Source organism: Budorcas taxicolor, chromosome 5 (assembly GCF_023091745.1).
Source record: "Budorcas taxicolor isolate Tak-1 chromosome 5, Takin1.1, whole genome shotgun sequence".
Lineage (NCBI taxonomy): Eukaryota > Metazoa > Chordata > Mammalia > Artiodactyla > Bovidae > Budorcas > Budorcas taxicolor.
The window spans coordinates 156570592-156588527 of NC_068914.1; the positions used below are offsets into that span (position 1 = coordinate 156570592).

The following is a 17936-nucleotide window of genomic DNA, read 5'->3' on the forward strand; positions in this document are numbered from 1 at the left end:
CCCATTTATTTCCTGAGGCCCAGAGAGGAGAGGTGGCTTGCTCAGCAGTCACAAGGCAAGACTCAGGTCTGCTCACTGTGCTGGACTGTCCCTCTCTCGGGGGATTTAATGAAGTGGGTAATATCACATGACCACAGGTCACTCCACCTTCACCTGTATGATTCTACAGTTTCCAACATGGGGAATCTTGTGTAAATACCCGAAGTTGCCTGCAGTGTTGGCTTGAGGGACTGACACTGTCAGAAAAAGTGGATTTACTGTGTCACAGGGGTTTCTGGGGCCTGGCTCCTCCTGAGTGGTGAGAAGATTGAACATGGGACCCCTATCCTGCAGTGAAGACAGGGCCCTTTGGAGAGAGAGGGCCTTTAGCTAGTAAAGAGGGATTTATCCTGATTAGAAAGTGTTAGGGCCCCTCTTCTTTCCCTGACTGCCCTGTCAGCAGATGGTGCTGGTCACTGCCTCAGGAGGGGCCAGTAGCTTTTCTGTTAGCAGAAACTCTGTCCTCAACTGCCAAGTGGGAAGCTGAAGTGGGCTCCCTGGGAAAGTCAGTGACTTTGAATTTCAGTCCTGGGCATTTTAGGAGCTTGGACATAGGATTCCTGGCACCCTGTGATCAACTCTTCTCTCTTGACTGGGTCCCTAAAGGTATTCCCGATCCAGAAACCCCTAGGAACTCCTTCAGTCTTTCTTATTACCCAGCATGTATCTGCCAAGACCCTCTGGTTTCTACTGTCACCAACATGGTGCCAAGCATTTTCTTTACCAGTTGTTCTGAGAGGCAAAGTGACTGGGTATACAGGGCCAGAGGCCAATCAGCCTGGCATCCTAAGGATTCTGGTAGCAGCGGCTGGATGGAAGATTCAGAGCCTGGTCCAGTATACACAATCTCTCCCTTAGCCTCTTTCCCTCACTGGGGTCTTATGAGACCTGACGAGGGGCCAACTAGGCCTAGAGTCTTCAGCTTAAGAGCCTCTTTCAGTCCAGGAGGCTGCGATGCTGCCCAGGGTCCAGGACCTGCTCCAAGGAAGCTAGGTTTGTTTCCTAAGAAGAGGGGCTACCTTCCTAGCCCTGTTTGGGAGCCCCACAGCCTGTATCTCTTGTTTTATACACAGATATTATAGGGTTTTTGGTTATATTTATTGTTACAGTGCTTTTTATACGATTAAAACACCATGTTTATTACTTGTATTGGTTCTTTTTTAGCAGTTTGTGTGAAAGCCCCCATCCCCCCCCTTTTCAGATATATATTCCCCCTTTGCAGATATATTTTCCATTTCGTTGTACATAACATATACCGTGGCATGAAATAAATTTCCAAAATCATTTCAGTAGCACAAGTAATAAATTTGAACTGTATTTTTTAAGTGTTTAAAAAATACGACAGTTTGAAGTTCAATTAAACTGGTCTTTCATTTCAGTAACTCCCTGCTCGGCCAAGCCCTGGTTGTCCTGGGTGCGGGAACAATAACAGAAACCTGCAAGTTTCACAAGAACAACCCCAGTCAGATGGTCCCACCCACCAAGCCTGGAATGAGGGGTGTACCCAAGGCTTGGCGTCATCCTCGTGACGTCACTATGTGCCGCAGCAGGAACTAGGCACACTGCGCAAGTCTGTGAGCCGGACCTCTCGTTTGATATCTACAGACTCGCGAGGCTTGGGCGGCGTTCTTCCTGAGGGTGTCACTGGGGCCGGGCAGTGGGGTACTGGGGCCCGGACTAGGGGCGGAGCTGGGAGATGGCGTCAGGAGCGGCTCGGTGGCTGGCGTTGGTACGCGTCGGATCTGGGGCTTCCCGAAGCGGGCTGAGCCTGAGGAAAGGTGGTGATGTCTCCGCCGGACGGAGCTGCTCAGGTCAGAGTCTGGTACCGACGAGGTCGGTCATCGTTACTCGCAGCGGCGCCATTTTGCCCAAACCGGTGAAAGTGAGTGTCTGCCTGGAGGCGGGGCGAAGGGGCCGAGGCCAATCGTTGTGGGGAGTGTGTGCAGGTTGACGCTGATCGACAGGAGCAAAGGCCAGTCGAACGACTGCCTTAGACCGGAAGCCGTATCAAGGACAAAGTTTTGCGCTGATGCACTGCTAGTTTTGACAAATGGGAGGAAGTGGCTGGTTGAGTTAGTGGTCGTTATTGAGCCGGGTACAGGGAGACAGAAGATGGGGGTCAAGAGCGAAGAAAGGTGGCACTTTGCACTGGTTCATCCAGAGGAGCGCAGTGCCCTGGCTCTTTGGAGCCAAAAGACTCGGCTTTATGCATACAGTATAGACAAGTCTTGTTACGTCTCTACTTCGTAGTTGATGGGATGAAAAACGAATTTGTAAATAAACGGTTCCTGGGACAGACCTTATCATTTTGTGTTTGGACCTAGTATTTAATTCATGTGACTAGGTGTGCAGGGAATTATTACAATCTGTTTTTACAAGTGAAAAATGAGGGGCCAGAGTAGTGAAGCCAGTGTGCAAAGCTAACAGCTGAGTTAGGTTCTGGAATTCAGACTTCCTGTTGGTACAGCCCCCACCAGATCCTGTTTTCCCATTACTGAGTGTTATTACATGCCCTCAGTACCCTTGGAGTTTTTTCAGTAAAATAAGAACAATCCCTTATACAAGGATTTTTTTTTTTTTTTTAATTCCAGGGCTGTGTGAGAGTTACAAAACAAAAACAAATTATTTTAAAGCTATTTTGGCTGACGCAAGCTTACACAGAATGAGTTCAAGCCTGTTTCACAGCAAGAAACAGGGTCCATGTTAGGGGAAAGCTGCCTTTAAAGAGGCACGATTGAAAAACATTTTTTTTGCGGGGGGAACCCCTGTAAGGAAATAATGAGAGGAAATGTTGACATTTTATTGGAACTTCCCAAGTCTGTTTAAAGTCTTTTACTATAACGACATACTCAATTTTCAAAATACACCTGTTTCTAAAATGTAATATAGTGAAGTCAAATTTGTCAGGCACCAGGGAACCAGTTAAAGAACTGTATAGAATCTCTCTTAAGTGTACATGTTCATAATTTTGTAATCCGTTTGCATGTATTTAGTGACTTAACTCAAGCAGAACTGAACTATTATTTCCCTAGTCCACCTCCTAGTACTTTCTCACTTGTTTAAAAGCATCTGCAAGTAATTAATAGCTAGTGCCCTAATTTTTAGATGTCTGGAAGAGTGCCTTGTCTTTTTCTTCCTGGTAGACAGTTTGATGGCCATAGAATCACTTTATCTTTTCTTCTAATCATTTTTCTTGCTCCAAATTTTTCCAAGGACTTTAAAATCAAGTTGCTTATGATAAATCTGAGGTCCACAGGAGGGAATGCCCCTGAGAGGGCCAGGCCCTCTGTGGTCTTGCCAGTGGGCCCTGGCGCTCACAGCCAGCACTCTTGACTCTCTGCAGATGTCCTTCGGCCTTCTCCGCGTGTTCTCCATTGTGATCCCCTTTCTCTATGTTGGGACACTCATTAGCAAGAACTTTGCTGCTCTACTTGAGGAACATGACATTTTTGTTCCAGAGGACGATGATGATGATGACTGACAGGTAAGATTTGCTTCTCCCCGACACGTGGACCAGGAGCCCGAAGTGGGGTGGAGCATCGGAACTGTGATGTGCTTTGGACACTCCAAGCAGGAGCACAGACTTTTAATGAATTGACACACTTGCTGACTAATGTCTTTTATGTCACCTTTTCTCTGTGTTGGATGAAGGAAATTATCTTATCGACTTACAAATTCACTGGGGTCTCTTCTAACCAGCTTGAATCCCAACCACCCTTTTCTATTTGCCTTTTGAAAGTGTTAGTCGCTCAGTTGTGTCTGATTTCTTTGTGACCCTGATGAACTGTAGCCCTCAAGGTTCCTCTGTCCATGGAATTCTCCAGGCAAGAATACTGAAGTGGGTAGCCATTCCCTTCTCCACGGGATCTTCCCTTCTGACCCAGGGATTGAACGCTGGTCTCCTGCATTGCAGGCAGATTCTTTGCAGTTTGAGTCACTAGGGAAGCTCATTTGCCCTTCGTGTACCCTCAATTCTCTCAACCCACAAACTTTGTAGATAATTTAATATGCCTTACACACCCATCACAGCTTCATTTCACCAGCTCCACACTGAAATTTAGAAACTACAGGCCCTTATCAGTGAGCTCCAGTTACCAGTAGTCTGTACACAGGCGCTGCAGCCTGGCTCACACACTGCTCACAAACCTTTCCCCAGGGCCAGATCCATTCAGCTTTCTTGTGTTGACTTCCGGTGCCCTAGTATGTGCTGACTGGCTGTATTATTGTTGTAAATAAGTACCCTCCTGACTCTTTGGTCTGGTTTTTAAGGCTTGGCATGATCTGGTTACACCTGTTATTCCAGCCTTATCTTCCATATTAGCTTCCACATACCTATCCCCGTTTATTCACTATTTCTTGAATTCCCCCCCCTCTTCCGCACTCCCAGGCAGTAGTAGCCCATTATTCCTCCTGACTGAAAGGCTATTTCCCACTGTGCTATTTCTACCAGTTCTTCATTATCTTTGATGAAGATATCTTTCCTCATCCCTCCACTTGAAAGTGACTGCTCTGCCCCCTTACTGATCAGTACCTCTTGTGGTATTCAGTATTATACACTTAAGATATACCCTAAACTCCACTCGACTACATTCTTGGTGCAGGAAACTTTTTTTTTAAATATCTTTGGGGCCCCAGTGCTGGGTCTGGTGAATGTAAATATATGAATGAATAACTGAATGTACTCAAAGCTGCCTTTCTCCTGCCATATTTGGTAGAGCCTCTGTGGAATTCTCTTTCAGTATATGGTTAGAGGTCTGTTCTGTCAGCCAGTTCATTGCTGCTTTCCTTTTTTGCAGGGCCTGGAGGAAGGACAGAAAGGAGAAAGCCCTAACTTAAGAAATGGTGATGCTTGCAGCCTCTCCTCCTTTCCCATCCATAGATGGGCCCGGGGAAAGCCCTCAGCCTCCCAGTCCCAGTGAAGACCCTTGCATGGTCTGTGACCCCAGCCCAAATCCCCAGGCTTTGGGAGGTTCCTGGAGATGTGCTGTCCACTGAGCATAATCAGATTATGAAAAAACAAAATAAACATCAGCTCTGTGTGAAGATGGCTGAAGTCTCTCGAGTTGGCTGTAGCTGCAGTTTCTTGCCCCTGCCGTCCTCTCTCTTACCTGCTGAACAAATAGGTCTCTGATTTACAACCCAGGGTCTTCAGGCCCCTGTGGATCCACAGAGGAATTTGGGGAACCCGGGACAAATTTTCATTATTTACCAAAGCCTCACAGCTGCACCGGGTAACTAAAGGCTGAAGCTTTTGTGTTGAGTAACACTGGCTAGCTATCACATACAGTCAGAAGCAGCTTTGAGTGTTTAAATAAGTCCTTGAGAAATAACCACTTTTTAGCAAAAGGTGGGTTCCTTAGCTGAAAAAATAATAAAGGGGTTGTTGGTGCTGAAAAATTTGGGACTCCTCAGGGTGACTGTACCTACAGATACTGAAGCCCCTTCTCCAGCATTTAGACTGTCCAGGGATGGAAGAGACCACCACCGTCCAGAGCAAACAGTTCTTCCAGTGGGGTCAAAATGTATTCTTGTCACTTGAGCTACACCTCAATTCACAAGGGGAATATTTCTGTTCTGTGTGTGCACTGAACAGCTGTGTCTCTAGAAGACTGCCTGAGAAGGAAGTTAACTGCATTTTAAGGACCAGCACTGCTGCAAATAGAGGGCTAGCCTGCTGAGCAGACATTTTCTTCAGAATCCAGGGAAAAATAGCCCAGCTTGTCAGCTCCACCTCTCAGCCTCTTGGTGCTGCTCTAACCCTTTCCAATAGTAAGAGCTGGTTAATTTTGGACAATCTGTGCCATTACACCAAGCTATCCACTCCTGGTGGCTGTAGAAATAGCGAAGTTAACGAAGCCATCCAGCACCATACCCAGAATGACAGTTTCTGAGCAGATGGCCTCTTCCTTTTGTTTACCGACATGCAAGGCTCGGAGAAAAGAGAATCTAATTTACTGGAAACACCACACTTCAGGAAAAGGGAAAGAACAGGTGGTGTGTATACCGGACCCAACTTGTTCAGACAAAAAGTGAGAGACTGCAGCAGTACAGCTTCCCACTGGGAAACCAATGGAATATCCTGAAACGACCGTCATATATTGAGTTTATTTTTGCTTTAAAATATTTAAATAGCAACATGCACCTTTTCCATTGAGTGATTTCACGGGTCGTGCCCAACATAGAACTTGGACAGGAAATCCTTTGGCCTTGGTGCTTCTGTTTCGTGGAAAAACCGCATAACATGTGTCCGCTGCTTCCACACGTTAATTGTTTCTTCCAGTTCCATCTTTCCCTGTACAAGTGAGGGGACAGGTCTCAGTCAAGAGTGGCTGGGTGGAAGGAACAACACTGAAGGCCAGGGTTAGATCATCTAGCACTGACTTTTTGAGTGACCTTGGGCAAGTAATATGCCCTGTCCAGACCATAGTTTCTGCATCTGGAAAATGAGGTGGTGGACTAAATAATCTCTGAGGCCTGTTAAATATATATATTTTTAACCCTCTGGCTGACTGGTTCCAAGGGGATAACTTTTGGTCACCAGGCCTGTGCCCCATGACTGCCTAACCTGACTGGCTTAACATGTACCGTTCTTTCCACATTACTGGCCCATGCTGAAGTTGCCATTGATGCTAGTGAGACAGACCAGAGAGACAGAATCAAGCCCACGATCTGACTCCACTTACTCAGCCAACTGGCCTCTTCTGGCTGTAAACCGGCAACGTGGTGAAGCGGTAACTTGCATGGATGAGGTTCAAGAAGAATTCAAACTTCCCTCTTTTTTCAGTTTTAAAATGCAAACCCCAGTGAATTTTCCCTTGAATAATCTTATAATCTATTTAACCAGGTGAGAACCTCCAATCAACTGTTCCTTTGAAACACTAGGTAACAGTTGCTGACCCAGTTGTTGCTTTTAAACTTGGTGATAAAATAGTCATCTGGAAAGCTCTGGACAAGATGATTCCTCTTTTAAATCAGTCAGGGAGCGTCAGTTACCTTAATTACCAGAAGATCAACCACCCTGGGGTCTGTGACGTGTGCATTCTTCTTAAACATTTCCCGGACTTTATCCCGTCCCTGTTTCACAGAGATGTCTAGCTGGAATAAATGCACTAGAGAGAAAACACGATTCAGGGTAGAGATGGTTAAAATGTGCTTTTAAAAAACTGAGTCAGTGTCACTCACTGAATACACAGGTTGCCCATTCACTCCATTCACCAAATATTAGCCTGACCCTAAGCGAGGTACTTGAGGATGTGAAGAAGCGTGAGATATGGTGCTATCTCAGGAACTTAAGTTTTGTTTGGGGAAACAAGCCCACTGCATTTGAAGAAGCAGCATAGCACAGCTCAAGAATATGAATAACCTGGGTTCAAATCCCAGCTTTGTCGTCTATCAGCTCTATGATTCTGTATACATTAACTTCTCTCTGCCTGAGGGTATTTATTTGCTGGTGAAACGAGGAGAGCAGCACATATTAACTCCAGAGCGGCTGTGAGGATTCTGAGAGAAGGAAAGATGCTTAGGCCAGTGCCTGGCATGGAATAAGCTCTCAATAAACGTCAGCATTATTATTACAAAGAACAACTGGCAAGAAATGCAGGGCTGACATTAACATACAACGATATGGTGTAGGTTTGTGTACCATGCAAACTTAAGAGCCGAGGGAGACTGCTGAGTGTGCAGGTAGGGAAAGGTGTCAATCCAGCAGGCAGTTACGACCATATTAGGTTTACCAGGGGGAAGGAGAGGGAAGTGTAAGATGTAACAGCTCCTGCTTTCTAGGTCTTAAACCCACCAGTGCAAATACTGAAAAAAATCACAATATTCAGTAATCCCTGATTAAGTGCTAAAACAGTGGGACAGACTCAGTGACCTGGGAGTCCGACAAAGCATATATGTCTTTGAAAATTAGGTTTTAGTCATTTTATTCTCATTTTCTGGCAGTTGGCCTTCAGTGGATTTGCTGATGACAAGGACATGAATGGAGCCTTGTACGGTAGGTAGATGGGATGAGGGGAGAAGGGGGTACATAAGGCTAAGCAGACAGCATAACCAGGCTCATGGGCTAGAATGAGCACTGTGGTTGAGACCAGCGGGCTCACTGGTGAGAATACCCTGCGGTATGGCCATTCCTGTGACAGGTCCACTCTAGTCTATGGAGCTATCACAGCCAGCTCTGAAAACCAGGAGGGCCATCTCGTGACTGAATTAACCAACAACAAAGTGTGAATCTTTAATTATACAGGTAGCTTAGTGACAGCAATAGAAAAATAAAAGCTTCTGCTGAGGGAAAGACCATGCCAGGCTGACTCAACCAAAGAATAAGCAAAAGCAGAATCTAACAGGAGAAACTGCATCCCAGCTTTACAGGGAAGTGTTAACAGAGGATAGAAGATCACATGAGAAAGAAAGAAAGTCTCCAGTGGAGTGCTGGAGCAGCCTGCCATGATGAGCCAATTATACGCAGCTCTTCCCAAATGTGCCGTCAGCGACTTCACTGAGAGCCTAAAGTCAACTGTGGGGGGATTATTCACGGCACTGAAAATGGCAGGGGCTTTCCTGGTGGTCCAGTGGTTAAGAATCCGCCTGCCAATGAAGGGGACACAGGTTCGATCCCTGCTTCGGGAAGATCCCACACGCTGGAGCAACTGAGCCCCTGCACCACAACTATTGAGCCCACGCGCCTCGGGCCCATGCTTCCGGGCTAGGAGAAGCCCGCACCACAACCAAGAGTAGCCTCAGCTCTCTCATGGCAACTAGAGAAAGCACGTGAGCAGCCACGAAGACCCAGCACAGCCAAAACACACCACAGTATCACATTAGGAATTTTAGAAAGGGGCCAACAAAGAGACAGGAAGACAGAGACACAAATTAATGCAAACTAACATGGATCCTGAACGTTGGAATCTTACCACTGGGGCACTGTGGGGACTTGCCTGAAGTCGGACAACTGATCCCTGGCAAACGCAGGCCAAGAATCCAGGTTGCTGGTTCTTTAATTTACAATTTTGTGTTCTTTAAAGGAGAGGAGTATAAGGAATCTTCCCCTGCTATCAGTGCTTACCTTTCCTACATTTTCATACTAGAATTCAGTTCAAAATAGGAGCAAAAACCAAGGTGCCTCTATGCACACGAGGGGAGCTGTGTCCACCCGACTCCCATTCCCCAAGGTCTCCAGAACCACACACCAGCACACTGGGTGTATGAATCTTCTCAGGAAAATGTTCACAGGCACAAAGGCAAAGTTTTGCTTACAGTGTTGCTCAAGGACCCCACAGTGCCCATCCTCTCAGGTTAAGAATCCTTGTTTCTAAGGAGACAAATGCCATAGCTTTGACCCAGCTGTCCTCCTGTCGCACCCCCCTGAACACACCCCTTCACCACTGAGAAAGGCTGTGGGAAGCTAAACAGGAACAGCTAAGCAACAGTCTGCTGAACTGTTCTTTGGTCTAAATCCGTGGTCGTCAAACCTGTGATGATTCTGCCCACCAGAACATTTGGCAACGTCTGGAGGCATCTTTGACGGTCACAGCGAGGGGAAAGAGTGCTGATGGCGCCACTGGGTGGGAGGCCAGGCATGTTGCTGAACATCCGACAAGGCACAGGGCGGTCTCCACATCAAGGGCCACCCGGCACAGATGCTGCTGTCGAGAAGCCCTGGGGGAAACCAATTCCAGCTGCTCCCTCTCAACTCACAGATTCCTGGCTTACTCTTGGAATCCTAAATATTTTAATTTCAATTTTAAGAACATCTGTGAGGCTCAAAAGGAAGATATGAAAGTGCCCCTTCTGGATGAAGGTGACTTCCACGGTGCGTGTCTTCAAGTTAGTTCAGGCTTTTCTGAGTCAGGAAGGCTCGACACATTAGGAAGGAAGACACTGGGACAGTTTTCAGTCATTTGCTCCACTACATTTTGGGAGCATTTATACCAAGTGCCAGGAGATTCTTAGGTGGGAAGGTAGCATGGTGTGATGAAAAAGAGCATGGGATCTGGGGTCAAATGAGCTGGGTAAGGTCTCCACACCATCGTGAACTATGACCTTGGCTGGGGTACAACCTCCTCGTCTGTTTCCTCATCTAAAACATAGGAGAGACAATAACCTCTGACCTCACTCCTTTACAGGAATGTGGTAAAAACCAAGTGACAACATCTTATCAACAGTAAAGTACTGATACAGGGTTAACTGTCGAAAATTTCAGCACTTATTTCCCATACCTCTATTATATTTGGAGTTTTAATGATCTGGTTATATGCCTACTTTCCTGACTAGACCATAAGACTCTTGAAGGCAGGGTTGTGTTTTAATCACTTTTCTATCTCTCTAGGTATCTAGTACTGACCCTGTAGTACAAGAAGTACCCAATAAAATAGAAATTTAAATGAATAGTTTCTATAGAAATTCTGTTACACGGTAACCAGCAAGCAGCGAGTATTATTTTTTTCACAGGAGGGAATCTGGGGTGGTTTGGTTCTGTGCTTCCATGCAGAGGCAACCACCCAGGCAAATGGCAGTCTGTTCCAAGTGTGCAGCATAACTGGGCCTGTGAGATTCAGGGAAGACCACGGCAGGAGCCGAGCTAAGCATCACAGCTGACAATCAGGGTCTGATGGTGTGATGTGAGACAAGCTGACGTGCCTCAGTTTTCTCATCTGTAAGCCAGGGAAACAGCTGGAACCCACACTACAATGAGGCCTCTGGCATAGTGCCGGGCCATATATTTGCATTTCAATGAATGCTGTGTGTGTGTGTGTTCTCTTACTCAGTTGTGTCCGAATCTTTGTGACCCCACAGACTGTAGCCCACCAGGATCCTCTGTCCATGGAATTCCCCGAGCAAAACTACTGGAGTGAGCTGCCATTTCCTCTTCTAGGGTATCTTTCCAACCCAGGGACTGGACCCAGGTTTCCTGCATCTCTCTGCACTGGCAGGCGGATTCTTTACCACTGAGCCACCTGCGAAGCCCCAGAGAATGTTGCTCAGGCCAGGGTGTACACTGGTGTCACGATATGCATCACTGGGGATTTCAGCTGAGGATCCAACTAAGGATTGGGAATAAGCAAAATTACAGTATTGATAATAACTAACATAATAATTATTAGGCAATTGTGCAATCTCAAAAGCGACAGAATCATCTTGGTTCGTTTCTAAGGCAAACCATTCAGTATCACAGCAATCCAAGTCTATGCCCCAACCACTAATGCCAAAGAAGCTGAAGTTGAACGGTTCTATGAAGACCTACAAGACCTTCTAGAACTAACACCCAAAAAAGATGTCCTTTTCGTCACAAGGACTGGAGTGCAAAAGGAGGAAATCAAGAGATACCTGGAGTATCAGGCAAGTTTGGCCTTGGAGTACAAAATGAAGCAGGGCAAAGGCTAACAGAGTTTTGCCAAGAGAATGCACTGGTCATAGCAAACACCCTCTTCCAACAACACAAGAGACGACTCTACATATGGACATCACCAGATGGTCAATACTGAAATCAGACTGATTCTATTCTTTGCAGCCAAAGATGGAGAAGCTCTATACAGTCAGCAAAACAAGACTGGGAGCTGACTGTGGCTTACATCATGAACTCCTTATTGTCAAATTCAGATTTAAACTGAAGAAAGTGGGGAAAACCACTAGACCATTCAGGTATGACCTAAATCAAATCCCTTATGATTATGCAGTAGAAGTGACAAATAGATTCAAGGGATTAGATCTGATAGACAGAGTGCCTGAAGAACTATGGACGGAGGTTCCTAACACTGTACAGGGGGCGGTGATCAAAACCATCCCCCAAAAGAAGAAATGCAAAAAGGCAAAATGGTTTTCTGAAGAGACCTTACAAATAGCTGAGAAAAGAGAAGTGAAACGCAAAGAAGAAAAGGAAAGATATATCCATCTGAATGCAGAGTTCCAAAGAAGAGCAAGGAGAAGTAAGAAAGCGTTCCTAAGTGATCAATGCAAAGAAACAGAGGAAAACAATAGAATGGGAAAGACTAGAGAGTTCTTCAAGAAAATTAGAGCTATCAAGGGAACATTTCATGCAAAGATGAGCACAATAAAGGACAGAAATGGTAGGGACCTAAAAGAAGCAGAAGATATTAAGAAGATGTGGCAAGAATATACAGAAGAACTGTACAAAAAAAACCTTCACGACCCAGAAAACCACAATGGTGTGACCATTCACCTAGAGCCAGACATCCTGGAATGTGAAGTCAAGTGGGCCTTAGAAAGCATCACTACAAACAAAGCTAGTGGAGGTGATGGAATTCCAGTTGAGCTATTTCAAATCCTGAAAGATGATGCTGTGAAAGTGTTGCACTCAATATGCCAGCAAATTTGGAAAACTCAGCAGTGGCCACAGGACTGGAAAAGGCCAGTTTTCATTCCAATCCCAAAGAAAAGCAATGCCAAAGAATGTTCAAACTACTGTACAACTGTACTCATCTCACATGCTAGTAAAGTAATGCTCAAAATTCTCCAAGTGAGGCTTCAACAGTACATGAACTGAAAATTTCCAGGTATTCAAGCTGGATTTAGAAAAGTCAGAGGAACCAGACAGAGACCAAATTGCCAACATCTGTTTGATCATAGAAAAAGCAAGAGAATTTCAGAAAACCATCTCCTTCTGCTTCACTGACTGTGCCAAAGCCCTTGACTCTGCGGATCACAACAAACTAGAAATTCTTAAAGAGATGGGAATTTCTCTTGAGAAATCTGTATGCAGGTCAAGAAGCAACAGTTAGAACTGGACATGGAATAACGGAATGATTCCAAATTGAGAAAGGAGTACGTCAAGGCTGTATATTGTCACCTTGCTTATTTAACTTATATGCAGAGTATATCATGAGAAATGCCAGGTTGGATGAAGCACAAGCTGGAATCAAGATTGCAGGGAGAAATATCAATAATCTCAGATATGCCGATGACACAACCTTTATGGTAGAAATTAAAGAAGAACTTAACAGCCTCTTGATGAAAGTGAAAGAGCAGTGTGAAAAAGTTGGCTTAAAACTCAACATTCAGAAAACTAAGATCATAGCATCTGGTCCCATCACTTCATGGCAAATAGATGGGGAAACAGTGTCAGACTTTATTTTTTTGGTCTCCAAAATCACTACAGATGGTGACTGCAGCCATGAAATTAAGATGCTTGCTCCTTGGAAGGAAAGCTATGAGAAACCTAGATGGCATATTCAAAAGCACAGACATTACTTTGCCGACTAAGGTCTGTCTAGTTAAAGCTCTGCTTTTTCCAGTAGTCATGTATGGATGTGAGATTTGGATTATAAAGAAAGCTGAGCACCGAAGAATTGATGCTTTTGAACTGTGGTGTTAGAGAAGACTCTTCAAAGTCCCTTGGACTGCAAAGAGATCCACCCAGTCTATCTTAAAGGAAATCAGTCCTGAATATTCATTGGACTCATGCTGAAGCTGAAACTCCAGTATTTTGGCCATCTGATGCGAAGAACTGACTCACTAGAAAAGACCCTGATGCTGGGAAAGATGAAGGCAGGAGGAGAAGGGAATGACAGAGGATGAGATGGTTGGATGGCATTACTGACTCAATGGACATGAGTTTGAGTAAGCTCCGGGAGTTGGTGATGGACAGGGAAGCCTGGTGTGCTGCAGTCCATGGGGTTGCAAAGAGTTGAACACAACTGAGCGACTGAACTGAACTGAACATAATAATTACAATGATGAATGTTAGATATGAATGAATGTTAGTTATTATCAATACTTTTACTTATTCCCCATCTTTAGTTTGGATCCTCAGCTGAAATCTTGTGGTGGATATCATGACACCAGTGTACACAGGCCTGAGCAAACAACAAGCTACAGATCACTGATCCTCTGCACAAAGATGTTGCACCCCCTTGAGCCCCACTACATGGAATCTCCCCTGCTCTACAGGCTCCTATAATCCCCTGGTTTCTCCTCCTCTTCTCAGGACCCTCCTGACTCTGGGCTTATCTTCTCAAACAGTATTTGAGGGACAGTCTTGGACGGTGTTGGTTCTGAATTAACTGAATACCTGGGTTCTAGCCTCAGTTCAGCCACTGATGTTTTACCCTTTGTAAAGTATTCTTCCTGTCATCTGGGTCTTGTTCCCCACCTCCTGTCCTCCCTGCAACAAGAAAACATTCTTGGGTACCCACGAAGTGTTCTGCCAGGCAAACCTATTTTCTAAACATCTGCACTTGAATACACACACCACCTCACACACTAGCGACTGTCACTGCCCTATACTTATCCATCTGTTCCCTGGAGGTCTGTGAATTTGTAGTCCCTGAACCCGCGGATCACTCAAGTTTCTCCCTTCCTTGTATCCTATGGGTTTCAAGTTTAAATTCTGATCCTTGAAAACCTCTTAAAAAGTCAACCTGAGGGCAGCGACACTGTGGAGCAGACACAGCTCTCATACAGTAAAGAGCTGAATTCTGCATGGAAAGTAAGCCCTATCAATAACAGTAACAATAACAAGACAAGAGGAGCTGCCAGCATTTAAGGAGTGTCTAAATGTCAGACCCTATGCCAAGTACTTTAGATGCATAAACTTACTTAATAGAGCAACTCTCTGAAGAAGGTACTATTATCATTCTACAGATGAGGAAACTGAGGCATAGTGAGATGAAATAGCTTGCTCATGGTAACACAGCTAGTAAGGGCCAGGGTTTGGAGGCAAGTCCACATAACTACATTCTACTGCTTCTCACACACAGGCAAGGAAGTGGCAGCCCTGAGAGCTCTGGTGCTCAGGTCACTTAAAATCACGTCTCCTCTCAAATCACCAGTGGTGGCCTCCATTAAAACACACTTCTCCAGGGGATCTTTCCAACCCAGGGATCGAACCCTGGTCTCCAGCATTGTAGGCAGATTCTTTATCGACAGAGCTAGCAGGGAAGCCCTAAAACACCGTAAGTCAGATTAGACAGTTACAAAATATGGACAGTGCCTGACATTTGTACTGCCCTTGACACTCTGCCCAACTTTTCTTTGGTCAGGGACACTGGGCAGCAGCACTGATGGAGATGCCAAGACAAAATCTCTCTGAACCCAGGGAACTTATGTCTTAGTCCTTCAGGAGGACAGACTGGTTCTCTGACATCTAAGTGAAGACAGGAGTTCTGGTGCAGGCAGGGAAAGGAGTTCCTAAGGAATATTAGGGGCCTGCGGAGCTGGGTAAAAAGACCTGGGAGACTGAAGAAGGAGGCCACCTAAACCAGAGGGACTGGAAAAGGCACCACCATCTTTCTGGATGACCTTGGGAAACTCACTTCCCTTCTCCGGTACTGTTTCTTTGCGGTCGATGTAGGAACCAGGTGGTCGCTGAAACCCCACAACCCTTCTGTTTATATATACATTCAGGAACTCGAGTAGGGTTCCAGATCCACCAGGGGCGGGCCCTCGGCCTTGCACAGATCACTTCGACTCTAAGTGCCTCGACTGCTTCATCTACAAAACGAAGTGTGTCACTGACAGTCCCTGCTCTCCCTCCCAAGGGTTCAGGAAGAATTAGGGGGCCAAACAACGAGGGCTCCTAGAAACGCGGTTCCGACGCACAGCACGGCTGGTATGACCCCCGCGCAGCCGCCAGGTCAGGTCCACCAAGGCTCGTGTGACCCTACTCGCCTGAAGCGCTCGGAATCACCTCTGCTCAAGTTGGTGACCTCAGCTCGGCCCGGCAGAATTGGGAGGCCGGGACGGCTGCGACCTTGGGCGGCTGCCTCCCGGGCCCCGCGTGAGCCGCTGCCTCTCACCAGTGTTCGGCACCTCCCGATACCAGGCGCGGTAGAGCTCGCGCACCCTCCGCTTGGCCTCGTTCATGTCCCGACTGAAAATGGGCTTCACCGAGGTACCGGCTGCAACAGCAGCCTGCCGGAGTCCACTCGCCGCCATCTTGCTGAGAAAATCACTTCCCAGCTCCACCCCGTTTCAACCTGTAAGTGCAGCCGAGGTACGAATCTTTTTTCTCATTGGCTAGAACTTAAAGTCCCGCCCCTAAATGCCACTGGTGGGCGGGAAAACGGACACAGAGCTCTCTGATTGGCGGAGAAACCCCTCTCTCTGGGTGGAGACAGGCAGGTGTAGGCTGCGCATGCTCACCTGCGGAATCGTACGGTCTGCAGTTGGGCGTCCTAACTGTTGCCCGACCGCGCTGACAGGGGGCGCTCAGGCCCAGACTGGCGGCAGTGCCCGAGCCTGCTGACCGGCGGCCACTGCATCACGCCCGCGAGCCGCTCCGGGCGCTGGTGTGGTAACGTACATCGGCGCGCGCTTCGTGGAGCTTCTATATCAGCTCGCCACGCTCGGGTCACGGGCCCTCCTGAGGTAGATAATGGCGCCTGGGCTGCTGTGTCGTCGGCCTGGCCCCTCTGCAGGTTTTCTGCAGCTGTTTTTCCCCACCTTTAAGCCAACTCTTTCGAAGCTCAGTATAGAAGTGCACGCGCTCTCCTGGCCTTGAGCTTCTTTGTGCTTCTCCCCAGCCCAGGGAGGTAGCTTATATCATCTGTTCCCCTTTTAGATGGGGACGTTTTCATCCCAAACTCTGGATGAAATTCTGTGAAAACAGCCCAGAATTTTGGAGCTGGAAGGAACCTTGGGTCGTCCATTCTGGGTACCTCTCTTTTTCCTGGTATTTTTCTATTATTTATTTATTTAGTTTTCAGCCACGCCTGCGTGGCAGTGGGGTCTCAGTTCCCCGACCAATGGCCCCTATAGTGGAAGCTTAAAGTCTTAACCACTGGACTGCTGGGGAAGCCCCGTTCCTGACATTTGTCTACTGAGGCTATCTCTGAACGTCAGGGGGGGAGCCTAGAAGAGTAAAAGGAAAAATAACAGCTAACAACATATCAGGCGGTGGGTAGATATTGTTAGTCTTCCTTCATCTCCTAGACCAGGTAGGTCCTGTTAGCACCCCCATGTTACAGGTGAGGAAGCTGAAATGGTGCAGGCTAGGTTACTTGCCATTTTAGGTTCTGCCCCAGACTGACTGCTGTCTGGAGTCTTATCTATCTTGTCTGGAGTCTATCTATCTCTTCTGGAAATGCATTTGACCAACACCTTATGAGTGTTAGGGAAGGAGAAGTCAGGGCTGAACTTGGCTTTGAGACCTCAGCCACCATAGGGGATGGACCTGTATCCAGCCTAGTCTTTCCCATTTTAAAGGATAAAAAACTGGATTTCTCCCCTTGTGCTATTTTTTTAGTGTACATTTAAATGAGTCATGTGTTTAAAGAAAGCATGTAACGTGTAAGTTATAAGGGATAACAGAATGGGAACTTTTGAACTTCAATACCCGCCTCAAGAAGTTGTAGTACAGTTAAGATTTATGTAAAGTGTTCAGTTCAGTCGCTCAGTCATGTCCAACTCTTCGTGACCCCAGGCCTCCCTGTCCATCACCAACTCCCAGAGCTTGCATTTAAAGTGTACGGTGCTCCTATTAACCACTGTTTTACATTCTTCAGGCACATTAACTAGTTAAAGCTTCCCGACACACCTGTGAGATAAATGCTGTTACACCATTTTACAGATTAGAAAATTGAAACACAGTGGCCAAGTTACTTGACAATATTGGACTGAGACCCAGGTAGCTGACCTGGTTCGTGCTCCTGCCTCCTCTAGGAGTAACCACTATCATGAATTTAGTGTTTAATATTCTTATCCATTGAAAGAAAGTAAGGTCTGGACTTCCGTGGTGGCCCAGTGGTTAAGAATCTGCTTGCCAAATGGATTTGATCCCTGGTCCGGGAAGATTCCACATGCCTCCAGGCATCTGGGGCTTCCCTTGTGGCTCAGCTGGTAAAAAGTCCACCTGCAATGCAGGAGACCTGGGTTCGATCCCTGGGTTGGGAAGATGCCCTGGAGAAGGAAACAGCTACCACTGTAGCATTCTGGCCCGAAGA

General features: G+C 46.5%; 2 protein-coding genes across 2 annotated transcripts; one reads left to right on the forward strand and one right to left on the reverse strand.

Moving 5' to 3' along the window:
* The first annotated feature begins 1655 nt into the window (after positions 1–1655).
* Positions 1656–5082, forward strand: SMDT1 (single-pass membrane protein with aspartate rich tail 1). The gene is made up of 3 exons (XM_052640687.1): positions 1656–1921; positions 3383–3523; positions 4836–5082. Exons 1-2 carry the CDS (start codon positions 1736–1738, stop codon positions 3518–3520), a joined length of 324 nt encoding a protein of 107 aa, XP_052496647.1. The 5' UTR covers positions 1656–1735; the 3' UTR covers positions 3521–3523; positions 4836–5082.
* A 1043-nt stretch (positions 5083–6125) lies between these two features.
* NDUFA6 (NADH:ubiquinone oxidoreductase subunit A6) lies at positions 6126–15960 on the reverse strand. The gene is made up of 3 exons (XM_052640920.1): positions 15792–15960; positions 7033–7148; positions 6126–6331 (listed from the first exon to the last, which is right to left on the reverse strand). Exons 1-3 carry the CDS (start codon positions 15928–15930, stop codon positions 6200–6202), a joined length of 387 nt encoding a protein of 128 aa, XP_052496880.1. The 5' UTR covers positions 15931–15960; the 3' UTR covers positions 6126–6199.
* Between the last annotated feature and the right edge of the window lie 1976 nt (positions 15961–17936).

Coding starts and splice junctions, on each gene's coding strand:
- NDUFA6 (XM_052640920.1), bottom strand. CDS start 15,930: ATGGCGGCGAGTGGACTCCGGCAGGCTGCTGTTGCAGCCGGTACCTCG. Junction 7,149..15,791: donor TCGGGAGGTGCCGAACACTG/GTGAGAGGCAGC, acceptor TTTTCTCTCTAG/TGCATTTATTCCAGCTAGAC. Junction 6,332..7,032: donor TTGATCTTCTGGTAATTAAG/GTAACTGACGCT, acceptor TCACTTGTACAG/GGAAAGATGGAACTGGAAGA.
- SMDT1 (XM_052640687.1), top strand. CDS start 1,736: ATGGCGTCAGGAGCGGCTCGGTGGCTGGCGTTGGTACGCGTCGGATCT. Junction 1,922..3,382: donor TTTTGCCCAAACCGGTGAAA/GTGAGTGTCTGC, acceptor GACTCTCTGCAG/ATGTCCTTCGGCCTTCTCCG.